This window comes from Tachypleus tridentatus, chromosome 10, assembly GCF_004210375.1.
Source record: "Tachypleus tridentatus isolate NWPU-2018 chromosome 10, ASM421037v1, whole genome shotgun sequence".
Lineage (NCBI taxonomy): Eukaryota > Metazoa > Arthropoda > Merostomata > Xiphosura > Limulidae > Tachypleus > Tachypleus tridentatus.
The window spans coordinates 91,502,549-91,526,376 of record NC_134834.1 but is presented as its reverse complement, the minus strand read 5'-3'; the positions used below and the strand labels follow the sequence as shown (position 1 = coordinate 91,526,376).

Sequence of the window (23,828 nt, the reverse complement as noted above, 5' to 3'; positions counted from 1 at the left end):
ACACGCCAATTACACTATAAAAAATTACATTATTAACACACGCAAAAAGCTCTCTAGTAGCCATTTTGGTTTATTAAATCGGTTGTACAATTTATGATGGCGAAACATTTAAAGGGTTTGGTTTGTTTTGAATTTCGCGCAAAGCTACACGAGGGCTACCTACGCTAGCCGCCCCTAATTTAGCAGTGTAAGACTAGAGGGAAGGCAGCCAGTCATCACCAACCACTCTTGGGCTACTCTTTTACCAACGAAAAGTGGGATTAATCGTAACGTTAGAACGCCCCCACGGCTGAAAGGGCGAGCATGTTTAGTATGACGGGGATTCGAACCCGCGACCCTTGGATTATGTGTCTAATGCCTTAACTCACCTGGCCATGCCAGGCCCACTTAAAGGGCACTTATACAAAGACGCAAAATCATGTGATGCCATTTTTTAAATGGGCTGCATAAACTGTAAACATTTTCATTCTCTTCCTTTCTGATTTTACACTTATCACTCTGAACACAATAATGTATATACAGGTTAATATTTGTATTTTTTATAGAACAAAATTACTCAATCAGCGGTGATTCTGAAAGGCTTAGTTGTAATCGTTCCAACAACAACAATCTTTTTCAGTGCTTTTAAATTTCATGGGACTCAAAACAGTTTTTTTAGTTGTTTTAGAACATAACTAAGATGTCGTGACCAGTTGGTCAAATAATATAAGCATATTCATTGAACATTTTAGGTATAATATGACTAAGTAATAACTTAGCCCTATTTCTAGGAATTTAGTATCCTTGAAAAAATTCGTAGCTATTTCTCCAGTTGTATGAATAATTATTCTTTGTTATCAACGTATAATAGAAACACATGTGTACGTATATAAAAAATATATATATAAATTACAAACATTGGCTATATAAAAATACTTTTATTTTCATCGTAGTATCGTGCTGGTTACTAGAATGTTAAAGTTTAAATTTGGCTTTTGGGAACGTAATAATGGGTGTATCGAATGTTATGATGAATGTCTGTTTTCAGCCATAAGAGCCAAAACTTTCTGTGTGGATAAATGAAGAGGTTATGCGTGTATGTGTTTTTCTTTCAGCAAAGCCACATGGGGCTATCTACTGAGCCCACCGAGGGGAATCGAACTCCTGATTTTAGTGTTGTAAATCCGTAGACATACCGCTGTACTAGCGGGGGCCGAAATGAGGTTGGTTTTTATTTTTATGATAAAGTTATGTGGTATTTTCAGATTTGCTCTTTTCTCCTAAGAATATTCAGGTATGATCAGCACGTGAAGTTTTCATAAAAATGAAGGGATTTCTCTAACTTTGAATAAATTGTAAAAAAACAAGACTGGAGAGAACTTGAAAACAAGGTTATGAAAATCTTTACTTTTGAAACAAGACAGGCTTTACTGGAATGATTCTGTAATGTAATATATATTAATAGTTGATTAAGTATGTTTCAGAATGGAAACCATAGCATTATATATGTATACCAAACTATAATACCATCCTTCTCGGCTTCATGTGCTACCTTCGTTACTGTTGGTGGTTTCCATCAAAATATAATTAATGTTTTACCTCAAGGTATCGCTTGACCTGTTAGTAAGATATCGTATAACTTTACCGAATTTTTTTCCCAAAGTAGTACAAGTGACACGATATGGGAATGACACAGAGTTATACAGTAAAACCTGTCTAAGGCGGAATCGCACGGGACCGAGCAAAATTTCCGGCTAAGACAGTGAACAATGCATTTCCTTAAGTATATATAATTTTTGAGCGGAACGTTATACTTGCTTCACTAAAAGGAAGTAAGACATTTGTGAATAAAGTTATTACGCTGTTTATGCTATATTTATTAGAATAAGAACAAAAATAGTCATTCAAAATATACATAAGTACACAAAATCTTATTCAAATTTAGTTGAAGAAAGTGTCCAGTTTCAACTTTTTTTTTTTTAATGAGCTGTCTCATGCGGTTAAAGGAGAACGTCAATTCTACAGCCTTTTCATGAAGTTCATTTTCTCCCTTCATTTTTTTCATACAATTTGATATAACTTAACACTTGCGATGAAGTAGGATTTTTTGTTTCCTCACTATCTTTTTAATTTTGTTCAGCTTCTGAATCTCTCACACTGTTAACATCTTGCGATTTTATAATAGATTTTAAATCGATTTCATCAGTTTCAAATAAAACATTCCTGCCAACGTTCACATAACTTTCCACGTTCACAGAATCATCTTCATCAATCTTCTCAACCAGAGTTTTGATTTCACTAGAATCATCATAACAAACAACTTTTTTGCAATCTCTTCCATTACCAGGAATAAATCCACAGTTTCGAAATCACTTTATTACGTATTAATATTTTATGCGTTTGATTGAATGACTTAAAAATACAATTGCATTTAACACGTCAATTTTCATGGTCATTTCAGATGCTCTCTTACAGTCGTTCATGTTTACAATAATATTCTGAAGCATCAATTTTCTGTATTTCAATTTTATACACTGTATAATTCCATTATCTAGTGGCTGTAGAACTGATGTTGTACATAGAGGTGGAAAGACTAAACGAACATTTGAAAGTTGAACTTTTGGGTGACAAGTTACATTATTTAGGAAAAGTAGAATATTCCTATTTTCTTCTTCCATTCTTATGTTTAATTTGTTCAAAATTCCTCGAATATAGCACTTGTCATCCCTGTTTTATTATTCACTTTTCATTCCACAGGAAGTTGATTCTTCCTTAAATTTTTGAAACAGCACAGATTTTCATTTTTACCTATTACCCATGGTTTCTCTAGTTTTCTATCAGCAAATGCAACCAAAAGTAGAATCAGTCGTTCTTTCGAACAGCGACCTCTGGAATAATGACAGCAGAAAAAAGAACAGAATATATTTAAACAATTCTTACTGCAACAAAATGTCCGAGAATTTATTAATATTTAAACAAATTATTAATTAAACAAGAATTTATTAATATTTAATCAAAAACATTTTTTCCGCCTTACTCAGGTTCTAATTCCACTTGTTGATAGATGAGGTAGGTGAAAGATATTTTTCTCCGTCTGCATTACGCAGGTTCAGCCATATAGAGGGCGTTTTATAAGAGAATTCTTGAAATAATACTGCAAAATTTTGATATTTCCAGTTTTTTACAGGTTTTACACTAGCCATATATACAGTATATGGGGTAGAATATTTCCCAGCGTCTGGTTCAATAGTCGAAGCACACAGAAATACACAGTTGATGAATTTAGTGATTTTTATCAATATGTCTTCTAGGTATATTACAATCGAAAAGATATGTCGTGGAAGCAGCTTTTAAACACGTGACCTGTGTCTTTTTTTTCCCGAAGAAAATTTTTACGGATTGCATTGGGCCCTGTTATGTGAGATAGATGGACGCTTTTTGCCACTAATATTTGCACTCAAGTGTTCTCATTTGTCACTAAAGGACCCACATTGGTTACCAGGGACGAGTGCCATTTGCTGCAGGTTTCTTTCTAAACGATTTTAGTGCTCTGAGTTGAGTCATATTATTTCGCCTTCCAATGTCACTAAGTACAAGAGATATCCTCATGCAAAGTGCAAAATCTTCATAGTTTGAGGATATGACTATTTTGCATCGTAAAGGAATGTTACATACTTTTTTTAAACATGGTCAATTTCCGGTCACATTACACTATTCACTGACGTCAATTTCAAAACATAGTTCTGATATATTCCGTTCCACTTTCACTTTGTACCTGCTGTAGTTGTCACGTTACTTGTTGATTTGCTTATTAATAATCGTTTTAATATAATATACTCATATGTTTCATTTTCGTAATCAAGGTTTATTTTCTGAATTTTTGTTGATTTTTAGCAATGGCACAGCGGCTCACAGAACGACTCTGAGTCTTTTAATTTCAAATACAAAATCTTACTTCATAACACAGTCATCTCTTAACCGATTTGAGATTCGATTTACAGTTTGATGTATCTGATCACGACCAAGGTCTCACAGACTAATTTATTCTAATCCTGCTTGAACTAATTTCAAATTGAAAGTAAGCTTGTGAGGGTCCATATGAGTAATGAAATCTAATCGGATGCACGTGAGACCCAGATCTGATAACACTAGCGAACAAAAATATAACTAATAAAAAGGCTGTTATAAAATATTCCCTTTTGTTTAAAAAAAAAACGCGTTATTGAAGATGTACCACAATTTTCTTCAACGATTGATATATATACCTTTCGAGTCCATTGTCTAATAAAGTCAAAATTAAAAACGTACAATTTTTTCCTGTCTTGATCGAATCGTTTCTTTAGTTGGGATATAGAACAAACATGGGTCGATGTGACTTCTTTCAATTTCTACTACCCTCCTTTTTGTCAGGTCCCCAGGTGGGAAAGCGGTAAGTCTTCGGACTTAGCACCTTAAAATAAAGGGTTCGATTCTCCTCGATAGACACAGCAGATAGCCCGATGCGGCTTTACTATACGAAAACACACACATTTTGCCATTGTCAGTCGTCCTGCTATTTCTTAAATTGTTCGATGCGTTATGAAAACAATAGTAGAATAGAACGCTAAATGTGCTTAGAAGTTACAAAAACAAACTAATTACCTGGTTCTAAATATCTTTAAATCTGTGCTTTTTGTATATTCAATAAAGGTATTGAAAAAATAAAATTTAATTAAGTATATTGTATCCCCGGTTGCCATGAAATAATGAAAAAAAAAGCATACATGCTTCGATAGAGCACATTATTGGTAAGCTGCTGCGTAATGAATAAAAAATACCAATAATACGACGATGTACATACATATCAACAGTTCCAATCAAATTATTCTACACAAATATTTTAATTTGGTATGTTAAAAAAGTACTTTAAAAATTAAAACTGACATAAATTACTAGAAGGACCTTTGTCTCACAAATAACATTAATAGCGTCAATATCAATAATAACAGTATGCCCGGCATGGCCAGGTGGCTAATGCAACAGACTCGTAATCTGAGGGTCGCGAGTTCGGATCCCCGTCACACCAAACATGCTCACCCTTTCAGCCATTGGGGCGTTATAAATCGATGGTCAATCCCATTATTCGTCGGTAAAAGAGAAGCCCAACAGTTGGTGGTGGGTGGTGATGACTAGCTGTCTCCCTTCTAGTCTTGCGCTGTCAAATTAGGAATGGCTAGTGCAGACAGCCCTTGTGTAGCTTTGCGCGAAATTCAAAACAAACTAAACTAATAACAGTAATATTTAACTAACATCAAAATAACATTAATTTTAATAGTTTTTAAAAGGGTTTCCGTTAAACAAATACGGTCTGGTAGTTAGGACTCTCGGCTCCCAAACTGGGGCTCCAGAATTTAAATTTTTATCATCAAATATGCTCATCTTTTCAGCAGTTTGGACTTTATAACGTGATGCCCTGTTTACTAGTAAAAAAAATAGCCTAAGAGCTGGCAGTGGGTTATGTTGACTAGCTGCCTTCTCTCTAGTTTATCGATACTAAATTAGGGTCGGCTAGCGTAAATAACCCTCGATTAAATTTGTCAAAAAATTAAAAAGAAACCCATAAAGGCTCATCAACTTTTATTGGCAACACTTGCTTTTTAAAAATTCTGTTGTGCGCTTAATTACATCAAATAACTATTACAAATATTTTAGTAATTTTTAGCCTTAAACATACAGAAAATGTACAGATATAACCCTGCAATGCTACATTATTAGAAATCAGTACATTCTCACTATCAGAAATAAAAACTGCTATTTCATGGTAAAAAAAAATGAAAAAGAACAGAAAATTGCTATTTATATAGAATCGTATGTTAATTTGTTGGATAGTTTTGTTTCATAAAACAGATAACTATGACCTTCAGGTTACTTTTAATTTTTAGCACATCAGTTTTATGTTCGTCAAACTGTGCCTTATGGGGTAAAACGCTCTGTAGGCTTCTTCAAGAGATGTCACGATATAACTGATTCAAAGATCCTTCAAAGTAGGGAGAACCCCTACCAAGATGCCCTGAACCTTAAGGAAGCCCACGAGATGTCAAGATGGGTAAAGTTCGTGTGGCCTCACACTTGTAGCTTATCTTAGACACAGAAAACAAGTCGCAACGGAACCAACTTAATGTATGACTTGAAGATGTTTTGAAGGTTTTGAATTGACACGAAACTAATGTTTGACTACGAAGACAATAAAAAATACAAAAACTAATATTCAGAATGACAACACAGACTCTGTGAAGGTTATTAATAATGCGCTAACGTAGCAGTTTAAAATCTTGTTCTTCTAACTTTATTCGTACACTAACTATAATAAAGTCGTTATCATTTATGAATGTGGTTTAGTATAATCTACGTTCCTTTGATCATAAACACTTATTTAGCTTTCGAGAGAGAAACTTTGCGAAGTGATTGAAACTTACTGGACTCTATACCTACAGGACAAAAACATACCTCGAAAGATGCGTGACTAAAACGTCAGTCCGCAGTCATTGTTTATTTGTTGTGAATTTTGCGTAAAGCTACACGAGTGCTATCTGCGCTAGCTATCCATTATTTAGCAGTGTAAGATTAGATGGAAGGCAGCTAGTCAACACCACCAGCAGCCAACTCTTAGGCTATTCTTTTACCAGCAAATAGTGGGATTGATGGTAAAATGATAGCGTCCCGAAGTCTGAAAGGACGAACATACTCGTTGTGACAGGAATTCGAACCCGCGACTCTCAGATTGCTAGTCGAGCGCCCTAGCCACCTGGCCATGAGGGACCCCAAACCATTAATAGTCAAACGTTAGATATTTTTATCTACACAAAGAGAATAACTGTCAGACTGAAATTTCTTTCTGTTTACCACTGAATGTGTATTTCAAGGATCTGATTTACTAATTTTTTAGGTCAACATTTCCATAAAGTTAAACTTTTTCGAGTCTAAATTAATCATGGCCACCATTACAAAAGTGCATGCTTGTATCTTTGCTTAGCGGAAAAGTACATGGGCTACACCAGTTTTTAGGTATTCATATATTATAACAATTCAAATACAGAGTCTTTAGAATCATGTATGATATACATATAATACAATAAAGTAATAACAGTTGATATATCCATTTCAGAACATGCTCTAAACTTCTTTATTATATCTAAGCTCAAATGATTTTTGTTGTACATCTTCTTAATGGGTCGTCGAGGTATAGATATAGATATACATCTGTTCAAAGTAAAAGAAACTGGTACAGCTGTTGTGCGTTATCAAAGCGTTTCATTTTATAAATAGTTGTTCTATGCCAAGTTGTTAAAAGTCTATTAAAAATCCTGTTCTAAAATAAGTCATATATCTTTCGTTTTAGCGAGATACTTTCTGACCATGAAACGCTTCAACTCTAGATATTACAAGGTAAATACAAGTATATTTGTTGTGTTTACCTCCAAGTTATGTCTTGCATTTGTATACGTTTAAATGTTTATAAACTAATGTCATCTTACTTTTATCCGATATTGTGGTGGGCCCCGGCATGGCCTGGTGGTTAGGGCGATCGATATCGTAATCTGAGTGTTGCGGGTTCGAGTCTCCGTCACACTAAAGATGCTCGCCTTTTCGGCAGTGAAGGTGTTATTATGCCACGGTCAATCCCACTCTTCAATGGTAAAATAGTAGCCCAAAAGTTGGCAGCGGTTGGTGATGACTAGCTGCCTTCCCTCTAGTCCTACACTGCTAAATTAGGAACGGCTAGAACAGACAGCCCTCGTGTAGCTTTGCGCGACATTCAAAACACAAAACCAACATATAGTTTACCTACTAAAATGCTTAGCAAAATAAATCCATGTTACTTACTCTATAAATTCATAAGTATGTTGTAATATAACAATCAATTCCACTATTCGTTGATAAAAGTAGGCCCAAGAGTTAGCGGTGGGTGGTGCTGAATAGCTGTTTTCACTGTAGTCTTACTGCTAAATTAAGAACGGCTATTCTTTAAATACGTAAGTAAATACGAAGCTCTTGTGGTTAGCGGTAAACAATCTATTCACCTTACACATCACTCAACTATTGACCAGACACAGCAGTGTGAGGACAATAACGTTAATAACACGTTTGAAAGTGCTCTCGCTCAAACCGAGAAAAACAGTATTAGGATGACGTCACGAATGAATGCGGAACTGCCTTCGTTACTTTAAGAATTATAAACGAACGAAGTAGTGAATGGTGAGTACTACGATTTTGAATGATAAATAGCGAAGAGCTACTTATGATAATTGATAAGTTTAATCTAATCGGTATTTCAAGAGGATTGGTTTGTTTTGAATTTCGCACAAAGTTCCACGAGGGCTATCTGCGCTAGCCGTCTCTAATTTTGCAGAGTGAGACTAGAGGGAGGGCAGCTAGTCATCACCACTCACCGCCAACTTTTGGGCTACTCTTTTACCAACAAGTAGTGGGATTGACCATAACATAATAACGCCCCCACGGCTGACAGGGCGAGCATGTTTGGTGTGACGGGGATTCGAGCCCTCGACCCTCAGATTACGAGTCGATTGCCTTATCCATCTGGCTATGCCGGGCCTTCAAAACAGGAACGTAAATGTCTGTAGTATCTTAATTTGGATTACTGCTGTTTACAAAGAAAACTGGACTTCTTCACTCTATTCCTGGCTATTTAGAAAGTATTTCATAACAAGCAGGGCAGCATGATGAATGTTTTTATTATTTTAAAACTAATGTTAGCTGCACTAATGCATATTTAGACCACTTTTAACGAGAGACTGACAGAAGCTAGAATGATAATTAATTATTGTGATAGTTTCCGTCAACTGAACTTCTCACTATTGTACAAGTAAGCCATCCGACCAACTGAATATGTTTTACTTTACATCAAAGACTTCTGATAATCAAGTTGAATATGCATGGGAATGTTTTTCTCATTATTTCAAACTATAAATTATGTGGTGTGCTTAACACGGGTGGGTAACGGTGAAGAAGTTTGAATATTGCAAAAAATAGCAAATATGTCCCATAAAATAATCATAACCCATAACGGTTCTCGACCAAAATTAACTAATAAAGTTCTATATTATTTTCGTTATCAACGAAATACCTGAACTGTGCTTACCTCGGGTATGAAACCCCAGTTTTTAGCGTTTTAAGCATTCTGACTTACTGGTGGTATCCCGACATTTCGCAGCCGCAATTTCACAGCCGCAACTTCGCACCCGACTCTTGGTAGCCAACAAATTGACAGCCGAGCTCGTTAGCAGCAGACAATTTCGCACCCAGGAAAATTTGCAGCGAATGATTACTCAGCCGAGTATTTACATCAACTATGATACTAATAACATGATCTAATAATGAAAACTATGATATTAATAATGCTATTAATATCATAGTTTCCGTCGCTCGATAATGTTATTAATATCATAGTTTTCATCGATCGGTAATGTTATTCGTATTACAGTTTTCAACACTTCATAATGTTATTAACATCATAGTCTTCATGCTACATAATTTATAATCAATCCATTGTTTCTATGATTTATTGTTAACACACTATTTAAAATAATTACGTTTACGAGAATGGCGATGAACGTTTGTATTTTTGTTTGTGGTTGAATGGGCTGTGATGGCTACACCGCTAATGTCGAACCTCAATATATAAGCTTGGTCGTTTTGTTCGTTTATTTAGCACAAAGCTACTGAATGGGCTATCTATGGTGTGCCCACTGCCATTGTTGAACTCGATTATTAGTAGTATGAGCACTAAGATTTACCGGTGAACCACGTAGGGCAGGTTAGATGATACCTTGAGATCATGTTATGTTTGGAGGATAATTACAGCACGTGAGCTAATCTCTCTGTTTCTTTCTCATCAACTCCGGTATTCTGATAAACTCAGTATTACTCTCTAACATGTATCTTGTCGCTCAAACATTTGTGAAAATACATCATGAGAGAAATGAAATTAAAATATATTGTTAAGAGTTAAAAATTTTGAACATGTAAAAATGAAGGAAATGAACAACAAAGTTCGATTGTGATGTTGGCTGCCAAGAGTCAGGTGCGAAATTGCGGCTGCAAAATGTCGTAGAACCCTTACTGGTGAGCCACTGGGGAGCAGTTGGTAAAGATCTTCATTCCAAACGTGAAATGAAAAGAAAGTGTATGTTTGTAGATTTACGACGACCTAATACTTAATGTTCTGACTGAAACAGGTCATACAAGGTTAGGAAGTTCATGTTCGTCGGTGTAGGAGGGGAGAGGACAAAGGGGAATCTACCCAGGAAACCACTCGGATGTGATAGGTACGTTTTGTTGGTTAAAATTAAGATTTGTAGTAAAAGAATAAAAATAACTACCTGTTTTCTACCGTTATAGCTCCCAACGGCACAGCGGTAAGTCAGCGGACTCACACCGCTATAAACCAGGTTTTGATACCTGTGGTGAGCAGAACACAGATATACCATTGTGTAGCTTTGTACTTAATTCCAAACAAACAAGCCTACTGTTCTCAATGGGAGGCTTACAAGTACTTGTAGTAATCATAGACTGGAACTTTCATTTCATTGACTTTTGAAGTACGTCATATACGTTTCTGAAGGAATTTCATGTTATATAATTTCAATTATTAGTATTCATTGACTATAGTGTCTGATTCTTTTCCATACGCACATATATCCTAACCATAGATTACACACTGTTTAACTTTGTTTGCTGTTCGGCGTATCTCTGTTAACATAATTGTATTTCTTGTATTAATTCACTTTACCCTTCCATGCAGTTATAGTGACCATTCTTTCGTCCTTTTTCAGGTAAAACAATGAATAATGTGGCCTTTTAGCTATAACCCTGGGAACGGCTTGCCATTATGATGTAATATTCTTTATCAATTTTGTGATAGAATAATTTTTCACCACGTCATTCACATAGTAATTGTAACATCTAAGCTATTGTATACTAACTGTAACATCTAAGCTATTGTATACTAACTGTAACATCTAAACTATTGGACTAATTGTAACATCTAAACTATTGTATGCACTCAAAGATTTTCTAGTGTACTTTCTCGTCGTTTTAAATACGTTCAAGTATAGACGTTGCAATTGTAATAGTGGCCTTTTTTTTGTCCACCCATATGTTATTAGGCGTTTCATAAGGACATTCTTGGCATTAGTAGTTCAGAACTTTGCATCATACCTTTTAGCAAAATGGTTTAATATATAGGGTAATTCATTTTATCATTTCCACCAATATACCTATCCTGCAAGTTTTGTTATACTCATCATGGTAAAAGAAAATCTCGTCCTGAAGATTTCTGTTTGTTTTTAATTTCGCACAAAGCTACACGAGGGCTATTTGTGATAGCCGTCCATAATTCAGCAGCGTAAGGGGAAAGTAGCTAGTCATCGCCACTTACTGCGAACTCTTGGACTACTCTTTTTACAAATGAATAGTGGAAGTGACCGTCACATTATAACGCTCCTACGACTGAAATGGTGAACACGTTTGGTGTGATGGGGATTCGAATCTGCAACCGTCAGGTTACGAGTCGAGCTCCCTAACAATCTGACTATGATGTGCCCAAAAATATACTTGCTTTGTTTGTTTGTTTTACATTAAGCACAAAGCTACACAATGGGTTATCTGTGCTCTACCCACCACGGATATTGAAACCCGGTTTTCAGCGTTGTATGCTTCGCAGATATACAGCTTTGCTACTGAAGGGCAAAAATGTGTGAAGTTATGTAACAATTTTTTTCAGTATTTAATGCAACTGATTATTACAATGAAAGATAATAATATCATTATAATAAAAAATACTTTAGACAAAAAACTTTGTAAATCAAATTCGAAAAAGGAATGAACAGCACTCTGATTAAAATTAAAGCCAAAAATCTGTACATCTTCTTGTTAAGACTATTTTAAATGAACAGACTTTGAAATCATTAACTTTTTCAATAAAGTTGTCTGAGATAATTATTTTTGTTCATAAAATGACAACTACTAAACTAAGAAAAATATATTAATTCGTTATGAATTAATTTGTTCGTTTGTTTCTTTCTCTTCTGACGCCCGGCATGGCCGCGTGATTAAGGCATTCGACTCGTAATCCGAAGTTCGCGGGTTTGAGTCCCCACCACACCAAACATGCTTGCCCTTTCAGCCGTGGGGCGTTATAATTTGACGTTTAATCCCACTGTTCGTTGGTAAAAAAGTAGCCCACGAGTTGGCGGTAGGTTGTGAAGACTAGCTGCCTTCCCTCTAGTCTTACATTGTTAAATTAGAGATGGCTAACGCAGATAGCCCTCATGTAGTTTTGCGCGGAATTCAAAACAAACAAACAAACCTTCCCCTCTGAATTATTTTATGTTTAACAAAGTTATCCTATATTAATTCACGTTCTGTGTTTTTTCACTTATTTCTACGCGAACTTCTCCCACAATTTAAAACCAAACCAAATTTGGCAGGTATATCGGGGTACCCGTGAACGTTTTTATTTATTCGGTGTAATCGCCCCGTATTAAGATGGACTAAAATGCGCCCGGAAGATCACACAGGCAAATTAAGGTCGAATAATTCGTTTAAGAGAGTGTTGAGCTCGAATAAGGCCTTGGATTTTGTATTTCTAATCCAATCGGAATCTCATGGAGCACTGTTTAAACCTATGTTCATACCCCCTTCGTAAGCTTGTGAGATTAGACAGGACAACGACATTTATCTTTCGCTTTATATTCTTGATGACGCAATCATAGAAATAGCTAGGGATAATGGAGGCGCCTGCTCTTTATTTTGGGGTTTCTAGGACCGTTGATTTCCAAGTAAAATGTGGGTATTTTTTTGTTAGTATGTTCAATACACAACAACCTGAAAAAGGCAGCTGCTACTAAAGTCTTACTTTCTTGTATATTTTCAGCAACTAAAGCTTCCCTAAGTCCGGCAGGTCCATAGTTCCTTTTTAGACTTTTCAATCTTTCAGGCGTGCCGTAATATGTTTGATAAAACTGCTGGTAGGAAGTTGACGGCTCATTTCTCAATCCTTCGTTAGATTCCATATGACTGCCACGTGGTGACTTGTCAAGTTGTTCCTATATTAAATACATATATATGATAAAAAATTAACAAAATACAAACTGGAGAGTCAGATAAATAGATTTTAATATAATGCCACGTTTAAAAAGATCTCGTGCGTTTTATCAGCATCTAACTAAAGAAACAGCAAACGCAACAAAAGAACGAAAAGAGGTAAATAGTTCATTTTAAAATAGTTTAAAGACAAGATATTTTAAAACAACTACGGATGCTTTAGTATCACCCACAAATGGGTCATTTCTACAAAATAAGTTTCGTCTAGAAATATCTATTATTAAGTGCAAAATATATTTCTTAATGTATCTCGCTCTCACAGTGTCAAAGGTACATGATACAGATTCTTGAACAGGAACAGTTTCATACAAATGTTTCTTTCTGAATAGTGCGCAAAGCTACACGAGGGTTATCTACATTAGCCACCCCTAATATGAAAAATAGAGAGATGATAATGATTGCTTCTCGAAATGATTTTAACATTGGTTTGTTTGTTTTTTTATTTCGCGCAGAGCTACACGAGGGCTATTTGCGCTACTCGTTCCTAATTTAGCAATGCAAAACTAGAAGAAAAGCAGCTAGTCATCACCACCCACCGCCAACTCTTGCACTACTCTTTAATCGACGAATAGTGGGATTGACCGTCATATTATAATGCCCCCACCGCTGAAAGGGCAAACATGTTTGGCGTTACGAAGATTCGAACCTGCGACCCTCATATAAATGACATTCGAGACAAATAGATTTAGAAAATAATCATAATCGAGCAATAGTGGACTATAAAAGCAATCTGGGAGATTGTTTTGCCAGAGTTTCAGAACTAGAAGTCTTATGGAAAACCTTTGCTGATAAACCTTACAGGTGTGGCGTATAAATTAAAACAAATATCCATAGCAGTAAAGTAATTGGTTAAAAGTGTGTATTGTTCAGATTTGTTTACATTTTTCTTTTGTCTGTGTGTATTCAACTACAAGGCTCGGCATGGCCAAACGCGTTAAGGCGTGCGACTCGTAATCTGAAAGTCGCGGGTTCGCATCCCCGTCGCGCCAAACATGCTCGCCCTTTCAGCCGTGGGGGCGTTATAATGTGACGGTCAATCCCACTATTCGTTGGTAAAAGAGTAGCCCAAGAGTTGGCGGGGGGTGGTGATGACTAGCTGCCTTCCCTCTAGTCTTACACTGCTAAATTAGGGACGGCTAGCACAGATAGCCCTCGAGTAGTTTTGTGCGAAATTTCAAAACAAAACAAAACAAACAAAGAAAAACTTGTGATCAATTAGATTTTTAATACTCCAAAACTAGACATGACAAAATATTGTTATTCGAAGGAATTAGGTGGAAATACCAGTAAAGAAAACGCACGCATTTTCTCTTATACAGTAAGAAGGATACTTTATTTGGTAGGTCTGGTAAGTTGTTCTTACTCAAATTACATTAGCTAGTATGTACTGTGTATAAAATAAAACTAACGCCAACGACTGGCTTTATCAAAGACTGGACATATAATAAACAAATAAAAAGTGGCAATTTCTATAGGTGCCACGTTTAGAAACAGTCTTAAGTTGTATCCTGTTTTTAACGTCAGCCCAATAACAGAATAAAGCCATAAAAGCCCAACAGACGATTTGCTTATTTGGTTTGTTTTGAATTTCGCGCAAAGCTACACGAGGGCTATCTGGGCTATCCGTCTCTATTTTAGCTGTGTAAGACTAGAGGGAAGACAAATAGTCATCACCACCCATTGCCAACTCTTGAGCTACTCTTTTATCAACAAATAGTGGGAATGACCGTCACATTTTAACGCCCCCACGGCTGAAATGGCGAGTATAGTTGGTGCGAAAGGGGTTCGAATCCGCGACCTTCGGATTATGAGTTGAGTGCCTAACTCACCTGGCCATGCCGGGCCCCCAGCAGACGAATAACAATAAGTGAGCAGTTTAACATTAAGGCGGTCGACTCCAAATCTGTAGTCGCGAGTTCAAACCACGTGACTAATGATAAGCGAGGTGCGTAGTCTTGGAACAGCGTGTTCCAAATAACTGTACGAAAATAAAGAAGGTACTGTGTTTGAAAAAGTGACAAAAGTCGCTTATACACAAGTTGGGTTTCCACGACGTGTCCATCAAACGTTATATACCCCTGTAAACTGAATAAAAAGAAATAGGTATTAATTCTGTCCATAAATAACATGCTGCTCAATTTGCTGTACTGAACGCCAATGTATTGCGATGCGAAAGGACTGTTGGAATGGACGCGCTTAAAACTGTCTTTCTCGTACACTAGATGGCTTAAGAAAAGCAAGAAACTAGTAGTAATGTGCTTTGAACATTATAGCTTTATCTTTTGGAAAACATATTGCATTACACGGTCGTCACATAAAGTATAGCTATACGTTTAGAGATGGTCTGTAACAACTCAATGAGGCTTCAAATTCAATTTAATATAAGATACCCAGGCCAGGCATGGCCAAATGGTTAAGGCACTCGCCTCATAATGTGAGGGTCGCGGGTTTGAATCTCTGTCACACCAAACATGCTCGCCCTTTCAGCCGTGGGGGCGTTATACTGTGACGGTCAATTCCACTATTCGTTGTTTAAAAAATGTTGGAGATGGGTGGTGATGATTAGCTGCCTTTCCTCTAGTCTTACACTGCAAAATTAGGGACGACTTGTGCAAATAGCTCTTGTGTAGCTCTGCGCAAAATTAAAAAACAAACAAATAAACCAATGTTAAAGTTATTTCGAGAAGCAGTCATTATTATCTCTCTATTTACCCGCATGTAAACTGTTTCGAGTTGAGAATATTTTTTTGTGTGGGCGAATCACTTGACCAAACTCAATTCTAGTCACCAATGAAGTAAAAAAAAATATGGTCGGTGAATAAAATTTCTTTATTTTGAATTTCATATTAAATTATTATATTTTGTTCAATGTTTCTTCCGTTAGATGGTGCAGACGCATGGAATTCCATTTCGAAACCAATCGCAAAGTAAGTGTTGTGTTATGTTGAGACTTTCAATGTTTTTAACCTCAGTGTTTTTCTTACTTCCACACAAAGTTTAGAATGTTAGAAAGGGTTTTGTCACTAGACTGCCAAGTTAAACAGACGATACATGTAAAAAGATGCATTTTTAAAATATTCATCTTTATCTTTTTCCACTTCCTTTTAATCTTTAATTTATCTGAGTGAGGTTTTCTCTAGTCAGTTAACGGAAGGACTCCAAGTCTATGACTTTCTGGGTCCCGACCTTTCGAAGTAATATTTAGTTCTAGGAATCTACCAGAAGTATAGCATTCCTAGCAGCTGTCACACAAGTGGGTTTGTGTATATATACATAAAGAGAGAGAGACATTTACATGTCTTTTTCCTGTTTACACGATCCAAATGTTGACATACATCATGAAAAATTGACTAGAGTAACTTGAGTGACATTAAAGAGAGTATTGACATATCTACAGAATAAAAGGAAATTCTAGCGTTTCGTTACAATTTTTCCAACCACTATGGTTAACCTTAGTACATTAAATTAACCACAAAACCATTTACAAATAAATCATATATTTCCAAAACATTATAACAAAAAAATTCTAACTCTAACTTTCAAACGTAATATTTCAAAATCTAACTCAGCTGTTTGAATCTTACTTCAGTAACTTTTGGCTTAGTATCATAAATTTCTCATAGAATCTATATAATTATAAAAATATGTTATAAGAGTGAGGTTGTGAGCCTGAAGTTTGCACTAAAAGTATTTCAATATGATAAATAATTCTTTTATTCAAACCAGCAGGCGCTCCGAAATATAAACCTCCATGATAATTGATATTTTAACTTCGTATATACATAAAACACCTCTAATTAATAACAAACTATTAGATTTCAATCCAAAGTATTAGATAACCAGATGTTGTTTACCACTTTTGAGGTTACAAGGTTTTCTATGAACAGACTGTGTTAATAGCATAAGTTTATCAGCTTTTGATTTGTCATAATGGTTTGGTTTGTTTTCTTGTTTGTTTGGAATTTCACGCAAAGCCACACGAGAGCTATCTGCGCTAGCCGTCCCTAATTTAGCAGTGTAAGACTAAATGGAAGGCAGCTAGTCATCACCACCCACCGCCAACATTTGGGCTACTCTTTTACGAAAGAATAGTACGATTGGCCGTCACATTATAACGTCCCCACGGCTGAAAGGGTGAACATGTTTGGTGCGACGGGAAATCGAACCCACGGACCCTCAGATTACGAGTCGAGTGCCTTATCCACCTGGCCATGCCGGGGCCTTTGTCATAATGGTTCACTAAACGATTATTGTGTTTAAGTTTTTTTTATTTATTTGTTTACATCTTTTTAAGAGCCACAGAAACATTTTCAGTCAAGAAAACGCCAACAGGTAGGAAATATAAGAGTAGCTCTGAAACTATTCTAACAAGGTTCTTATAGATGAAAATATGCATAGGTTATGAGAGTATATATTTATAAGATTTCAGAAATAACAACGTAGAGTCAGTGCAAAAGGAGACAAAGGTTACGAATTCTCGAACTGACATCAGTATTTTCTCAAACATTTTCCGCACCCTGTGGTTCAGTCGTAAGTCAGTGGGTTCCGATAACCATAACAGACAAAGCATAAATAACAATTAGTGTGGTTTTGCGCTTAACAGCTCACCAAACAACAAAACTAACTGAAAAATTATTGCTGAAACATAATAAACACATTAATATTAATTTCAGATCAGCACAAACTACCTAGTTATATCTAAAATCAACCTGATAATGAATATAGTTGGAGATTATACTTATTCTAACTTCTTACTTATAAAGATTACGTTGTTTTATTTCATCAGTTGCTAATGCTATGCTCTGCCATTAACTCAGTAATATCTCACAAGGTTCGAAAATCGACACGAGTCACGTGTACACAAGTTTCTATAACGACAAATTTATCTGTTTCGTACCTCGAGCAGCCAGAGAATGAAACTGGTATTCAAACCATTCTGCAAGAAGACAAACCAGTGAAGTCATCTGACGCAGCGTCAGTGGATTTCTCTGCAATGTAATTGTTCAAACGGGCGCTAGGAAAATGCAGTTGTCGAATTCTAGATTGATTATAGAAAGGCTGCAGGAGAAAGTAGTGTGATTCGAACATGACTTCGTTACGACTAAACCTTTGACAACGAAAAATACACCGGTCGTTAGATAGAACATGACTGGAAGTGTATTGTAATGATATCGTGAGCCTCCAAAATAACTTTAATGTAACGTACTCAACTTTTGTACAAGTTTAATTTCGTAAGTGTATTAATGTTACGGGCTAAAAGTTTAAAATTCGGGATGACGAGAAAACCGTTTGAAGTAAAAATATGTTCTCAAGATGGCTGGTATTTATTTTGTTTAAACTTTTAATACACACACCAGCCGTCTTGAGAACACATTTTAGAATTGTCATTTGATCCATATAGCTAATTACGTTTTTTTTATGATTGTGAAAGACACTGTTCTTTATTATGTAATTAAATCTCGAACATCAGTGTCTAATGGATGTTGCACTGATAAAAATGTCTGTGTTCAAAATTTATGTTATCAGTAAGTGCAATCGTTTATTGAGATAAACGATAATAATAATAATCGTTTATTAAATCAAAAAGGGATATGTACCAAGTCAAAACACATATCAAACAAACATTAAAATGTGAAGTTTAAACAGCATCGATAATTTATTATACTTATCTGCTGTACCACAGTCAACGTATTTTAAGCAAATGACTTGTTTTTGAAGGTACACAATTTTCTTTTCTTTCTTTGTTTTTTGCAGTAAACCCTGAGGTCTGTTTTGTAATTGATAACCAAGTGAAAGATATATATATATATATATCCAAGATTCGGCTTCAGTTTTGAATAATCTAATTTAATAATGTAATAATCAATGTTAAATAATCTAAGATATTTATAGTTTATTTTAGTATAAATAAAATACTTTTATTGAAATTGGTTTACTTCACTGCATCACTGAATGTACTTTCCCTTTGTAAACATTTGAAAACAAAATCCACATGTTAGGCTCAAATTTCGCAAAATTTTGTTGTTTTGCCCGATTTCTTTGTGCCTTACAACAAGCGAGACATGAAGCCTCAACGGGATAAACTTAGAAGTTAGTAAATTCACATTTTACGTGTTTATTTGTAGTTAAGTATTTAGTTATCGAAACAGGAATTCTAGAGTTGTATGTTTGCAGACATACCGCTGTGTTATGGGGGAGGCACATTTTAAGTGCAACATACTTTTAACAGCCATAATTTTTTTACTGAAGTAAATACGGTTCTGGCTGCTCGGTTTTATTAGAGTAGTTGTTTAAAAGATCAACTATAATCAGTGTTAAACTATACACGTTAAATGCTTGGGAAAATTCTTACTTTTCCCTGTTTCAATGAGTGGTTAAGTGTACTTATAACAAGTTTTGAAGACTTTTTTTGTTTCAAGTTGGTATCCCCTGGATGTCTTACATATTAGCTCAATGTTGTTTGAATCATGCAGATGCAGTCTTTGCATTTGACTTTCAGAATAAATTCTAAGTCATTTTAATGAAATGTTAACCAATTTGGTATTTTTTACATAATTAGCTCTTTACTTGTTACCAGAGATAAAATCTTATTTCCATCTAGATGTGTTGTGTTTGACTCAAAATAATCATATAGTTTAAACATTAGTTTCGTATTTGATCTTAAGGTCATTTTCAAGGTCATAATAATGAATATATTACCAAAATAATCAGTTTTTTTTTACAATCATTTTGACGTTTTATATGATGGCACACTTGCATCTTGTTTCCATTATTGTTTGCATTGCATCTGTATTATATTTACATTGTATCATTCCACCATTGTTTCCATTTTAAAGCATGTGACAAATGTTTTTGTTCTGCGTTTTTTAGGTTCTGATATGAAAATAGATCGCAGAGTTTAATAAACCAACATCACTTGAACTCAGACTGGAAGAAGATGAAACTTCCCACTGTATCATTTCTCGAGAGGACAGCAAGGAACCTTTTTGACCTTCTTCATCAGAATTTAGAAAGACTAGACTACTGAATGTTGCCAAATAAAGATAAAAACTTAAAGATGTAGATTCGGCTCATATTACTAATCATACAACTAGACTTTCTGAAAGTCAACTTGTGGCAAAGGGTCTTTTCAACTGGCATAAACCTTGCTACTACAAATTCACAGCTGAAAACAAGCTGTAACAGCTGAGAAGGCAATTTTTATCAAAGCATCAAACTGATGTTTACACTACTTGATTATATTGACTCAAATACAACACATTTATATGCACCACAACATTTTTTTACCTCTGACAATTAGTAAAAGAGTTAAGTTTATAAAAAATACAATATTACTTAATATTTCATAAATTGACCTTTAAGTTCAAAAGCAAAGACGGTATTTCCTCTTATTCAAAACCTTGGGTCATGTAGAAGACAACTGTGAGAGATAAGAACTTGTAATAAGAAATGACGCCAAAAGAGTATTGCAGTATTTTGGCCAGTCGAAGATATTGTAAACGCATTTACTGGTGGATATGTGTAATTTCTTTCCTTATTAGGAAACAGGAGGATAATACGTGAATTAAGTATGACGGCTGATGTAAAGTAACTGTTTTCAGACAGTTATTTTTTCTTAAAATGTTTATATATTTTTTCAGAGAAAAGTAAAAATGTTCTAAGTTTATTTGCTACTAGATGGCACTATTTCGTAAAACAAACCCATTGAGAATAAGCCAATAAAATATAATTAATATTAAAATTAAGTTAATACGTGACTTTTAACCGTACCAAATATCAACTGACATCTCTGCCTTCTCGTATAACGTCGATATACGAAATATGTATCGATGCTAGGGTTCAATGTTGTAGCCTTGTGAGCTTTCATCACTGCTGATACAAGTAATGTTTTGATTTATTACTAGAGACATGATAGCGCCATCTAGGCCGTCAGACTTTGGTTCCACTCGTTTTCTGTATACTTGGGAGCGTTCGTTTTTATTCTTGTATTTCTTAATGAACTCTACTTCTCAAAGGAAGACTATGTTTCAGAACCATCACCATGATAAATTCATTTCATACACATATGAATATTAATATAAAATGACTTAGTTCAAGATATAGTTCAAAGTCGTTAGGTCTCTTCAGGCTTTGGAGTTCATCGTACTAGAGTACTCTACTGGATTAATCGTATCATAACGTTACAAAAGACGTTTATCTGTACTGAAACAACATTATCATACGTTTGAGTACAGCAGTGGCGATGGTTTGATTCGTGATAATCGAGACTACGGGTTAACTACAGGAATTTCGCACAAAGCTACTCGAGGGCTATCTGTGCTAGCCGTCCCTAATTTAGTTGTGTAAGACTAGAGGGAAGGCAGCTAGTCATCACCACCCACCGCCAACTCTTGGGCTACTCTTTTACCAACGAATAGTGGGATTGACCTAACATTATAACGCTCCCACGGCTGAAAGGGCGAGCATGTTTGGCGCGACCGGGATGCGAACCCACGACCCTCAGATTACGAGTCGCACGCCTTAACACGCTTGGCCATGCCGGGCCGTATTTGTCGAAAGAAAAGCTATTAAATGATATGCAAAAGCTATGTCTCACAATCAGACTTTCTATAATTTTTTTTGTTCAAAGTTAATGTGAAGGAAGCGGTAAGAAGAAGAAAGATCTGTATTTTCGGCAACACCCTCCGCCCCTAAGTTTGGTTTGTTTGTTGTTATTTTAATTTTGCACAAAGCCGCATGAGGGCTACTTGTACTAATCCCAACTAACTTAACTGTGAAGACCCCAGAGAGAGGCAGCTAAACAGCAGTTAAACTTGTTAGAAAAGTGCGTACGATTCAGTTATTTCTCTATATATTAGCAACACGCTTTAGTTCATGTAAAACCAAGCATCGTTATCTCAATACACAACAAATGAAACCCTCATGAGCAGCTTGCATAGCACAAATTATAGCATAGATATCTTGTTATAAATAAATACATTTTTTAATGTTTTTAATTTTCAAGCAAATTAATTAATATTTCTTCTAAGTTAAAAAAAATGGGTTCGAATTTGGACGTAAGTGATATACAAGTCGTACTTTCAAGGCTTATAATAAAATAAACTAAATACAAAATAAATATGCTTTTGTTTACAACTGTAACAGCACTGTGGATAGCTATCTCATTCAGTCCAGGATGCTCTCTGGTGTCACTAAAGCAAATGATTCAACAAAGATGCTTATTTAGATATTTGGATGATGTGTCATTTGCACTTTACTAGCTTCTTAGCCACATTCATCATCTTTTACCCTGATGGGACTACACTATATTTCCATTCATTTAGACAATATATATCATTTATCAGCAGATGTGGACCGTTATGACCTCGCGTCTTCTATTCCCACAAAATCCACACGTACGCAATATTTTGGCAAAATGAGAGTAAAACATGAATAATGTGACTAATAAAGTGTAACTGTCATCTCTCTTTTGTGGCAAATTACACACCAACCAAATCTCTCTAAACAAGCATTTTTGTTGAATACTTTATTTTAATGACACCAGGGAGCATCCTAGACTAAACTAAGTGCTTCTTAAATGTAAATCAGCTGAATAACAAGTATTTATAAACTGGCATTGCCCTTGACTCGTAATCTGAGGGTCACGTATTCGAATCTCCTTCACACCTAACATGCTCGACCTTTTAGCCGTGGGGGCGTTATAATGTTACAGTCAGTCCCACTATTTGTTAGCAAAAGAGTAGCCTAAGAGCTGATGGTAGGTGGTAATGAATTGTTGCCTTCCCTCTAGTCTTGAACTGCTAAATTAGTGACGGGTAGTACAGATAGCCCTCGTGTAGCTTTGCGCGAAATTAGAGAAAAGTAAACAAGCATAAATTACTCATATTACCTGCATGACTTGTTAGTGTATGTAGCAGTATGTCGCTCCCAAGTGACACAGTGGTATGTCTGTGGGCTTATACCACTAGAAACCAGGTTTTGATACTCGTGTTGGGCAGTAGCTTTGTACATAACAATAAAACAAACCAAAAAGCAGTATGTAAATAAATAACTAACAGAGACGTGCGTGCATTATAACGACTATTATGTACAAATAATAAAATATTAAACAAACAAATTATTTTTAGATTATCTCAGCGACTAATAATAGACATTTTTAAAAGTTTAATTTTGCTCATCGATAAATTATATGGACAATATTAAAACATTTATACCACTTAATAACCACTTCGTATTTATCTCTCGTTGTGTAAGCAGAGCTAAATGATTAACCATTCCTACTAAATATCCAACTTCTGTCCTACCCACAGCTTAAAGTCCGGAGAATAATTTTTGGGAATTGGACGAATTCAAACCCAGCTCATTAGATTCGGAGTCCAAAGCGCGCCCGAAAGAGAGGAATGGTTTGGTTTGTTTTAAATTTCGCGCAAAGCTACACGAGAGCTAATTTAGCAGTGTAAGGCTAGAGGGAAGTCAGCTAGTCATCACCACCCACCGACAACTCTTGGGCTACTCTTTTAACAACAAATAGTGGGATTGACCACATTATAAATTCCCCACGACTGAAAGGGCGAACATGTTTGATGTGACGGGGATTTGAATCCACGACCCTCAGATTACGAGTCAAGTACCTTAACCACTCTTTTTATTAGCTATTTTTTCTGTACCAGCAATACTAAGCGTGG

At 35.6% G+C, this 23,828-nt stretch overlaps 1 protein-coding gene and 1 long non-coding RNA gene across 2 annotated transcripts in view; one reads left to right on the top strand and one right to left on the bottom strand.

The window, feature by feature from the left end:
* Positions 1 to 23,828, bottom strand: part of LOC143229849 (uncharacterized) — a 69,389-nt gene that overhangs the window by 21,895 nt on the left and 23,666 nt on the right. Inside the window, exon 2 of the mRNA XM_076462685.1 lies at positions 12,896 to 13,085. Within this exon, the coding sequence (XP_076318800.1) occupies positions 12,896 to 13,085 (190 nt within the window). The remainder of the gene's footprint in view (positions 1 to 12,895; positions 13,086 to 23,828) is intronic.
* LOC143229850 (uncharacterized) lies at positions 9,428 to 20,350 on the top strand. The gene is made up of 3 exons (XR_013016101.1): positions 9,428 to 10,304; positions 16,028 to 16,070; positions 20,014 to 20,350. It is a non-coding gene; the product is annotated as an uncharacterized LOC143229850 (long non-coding RNA).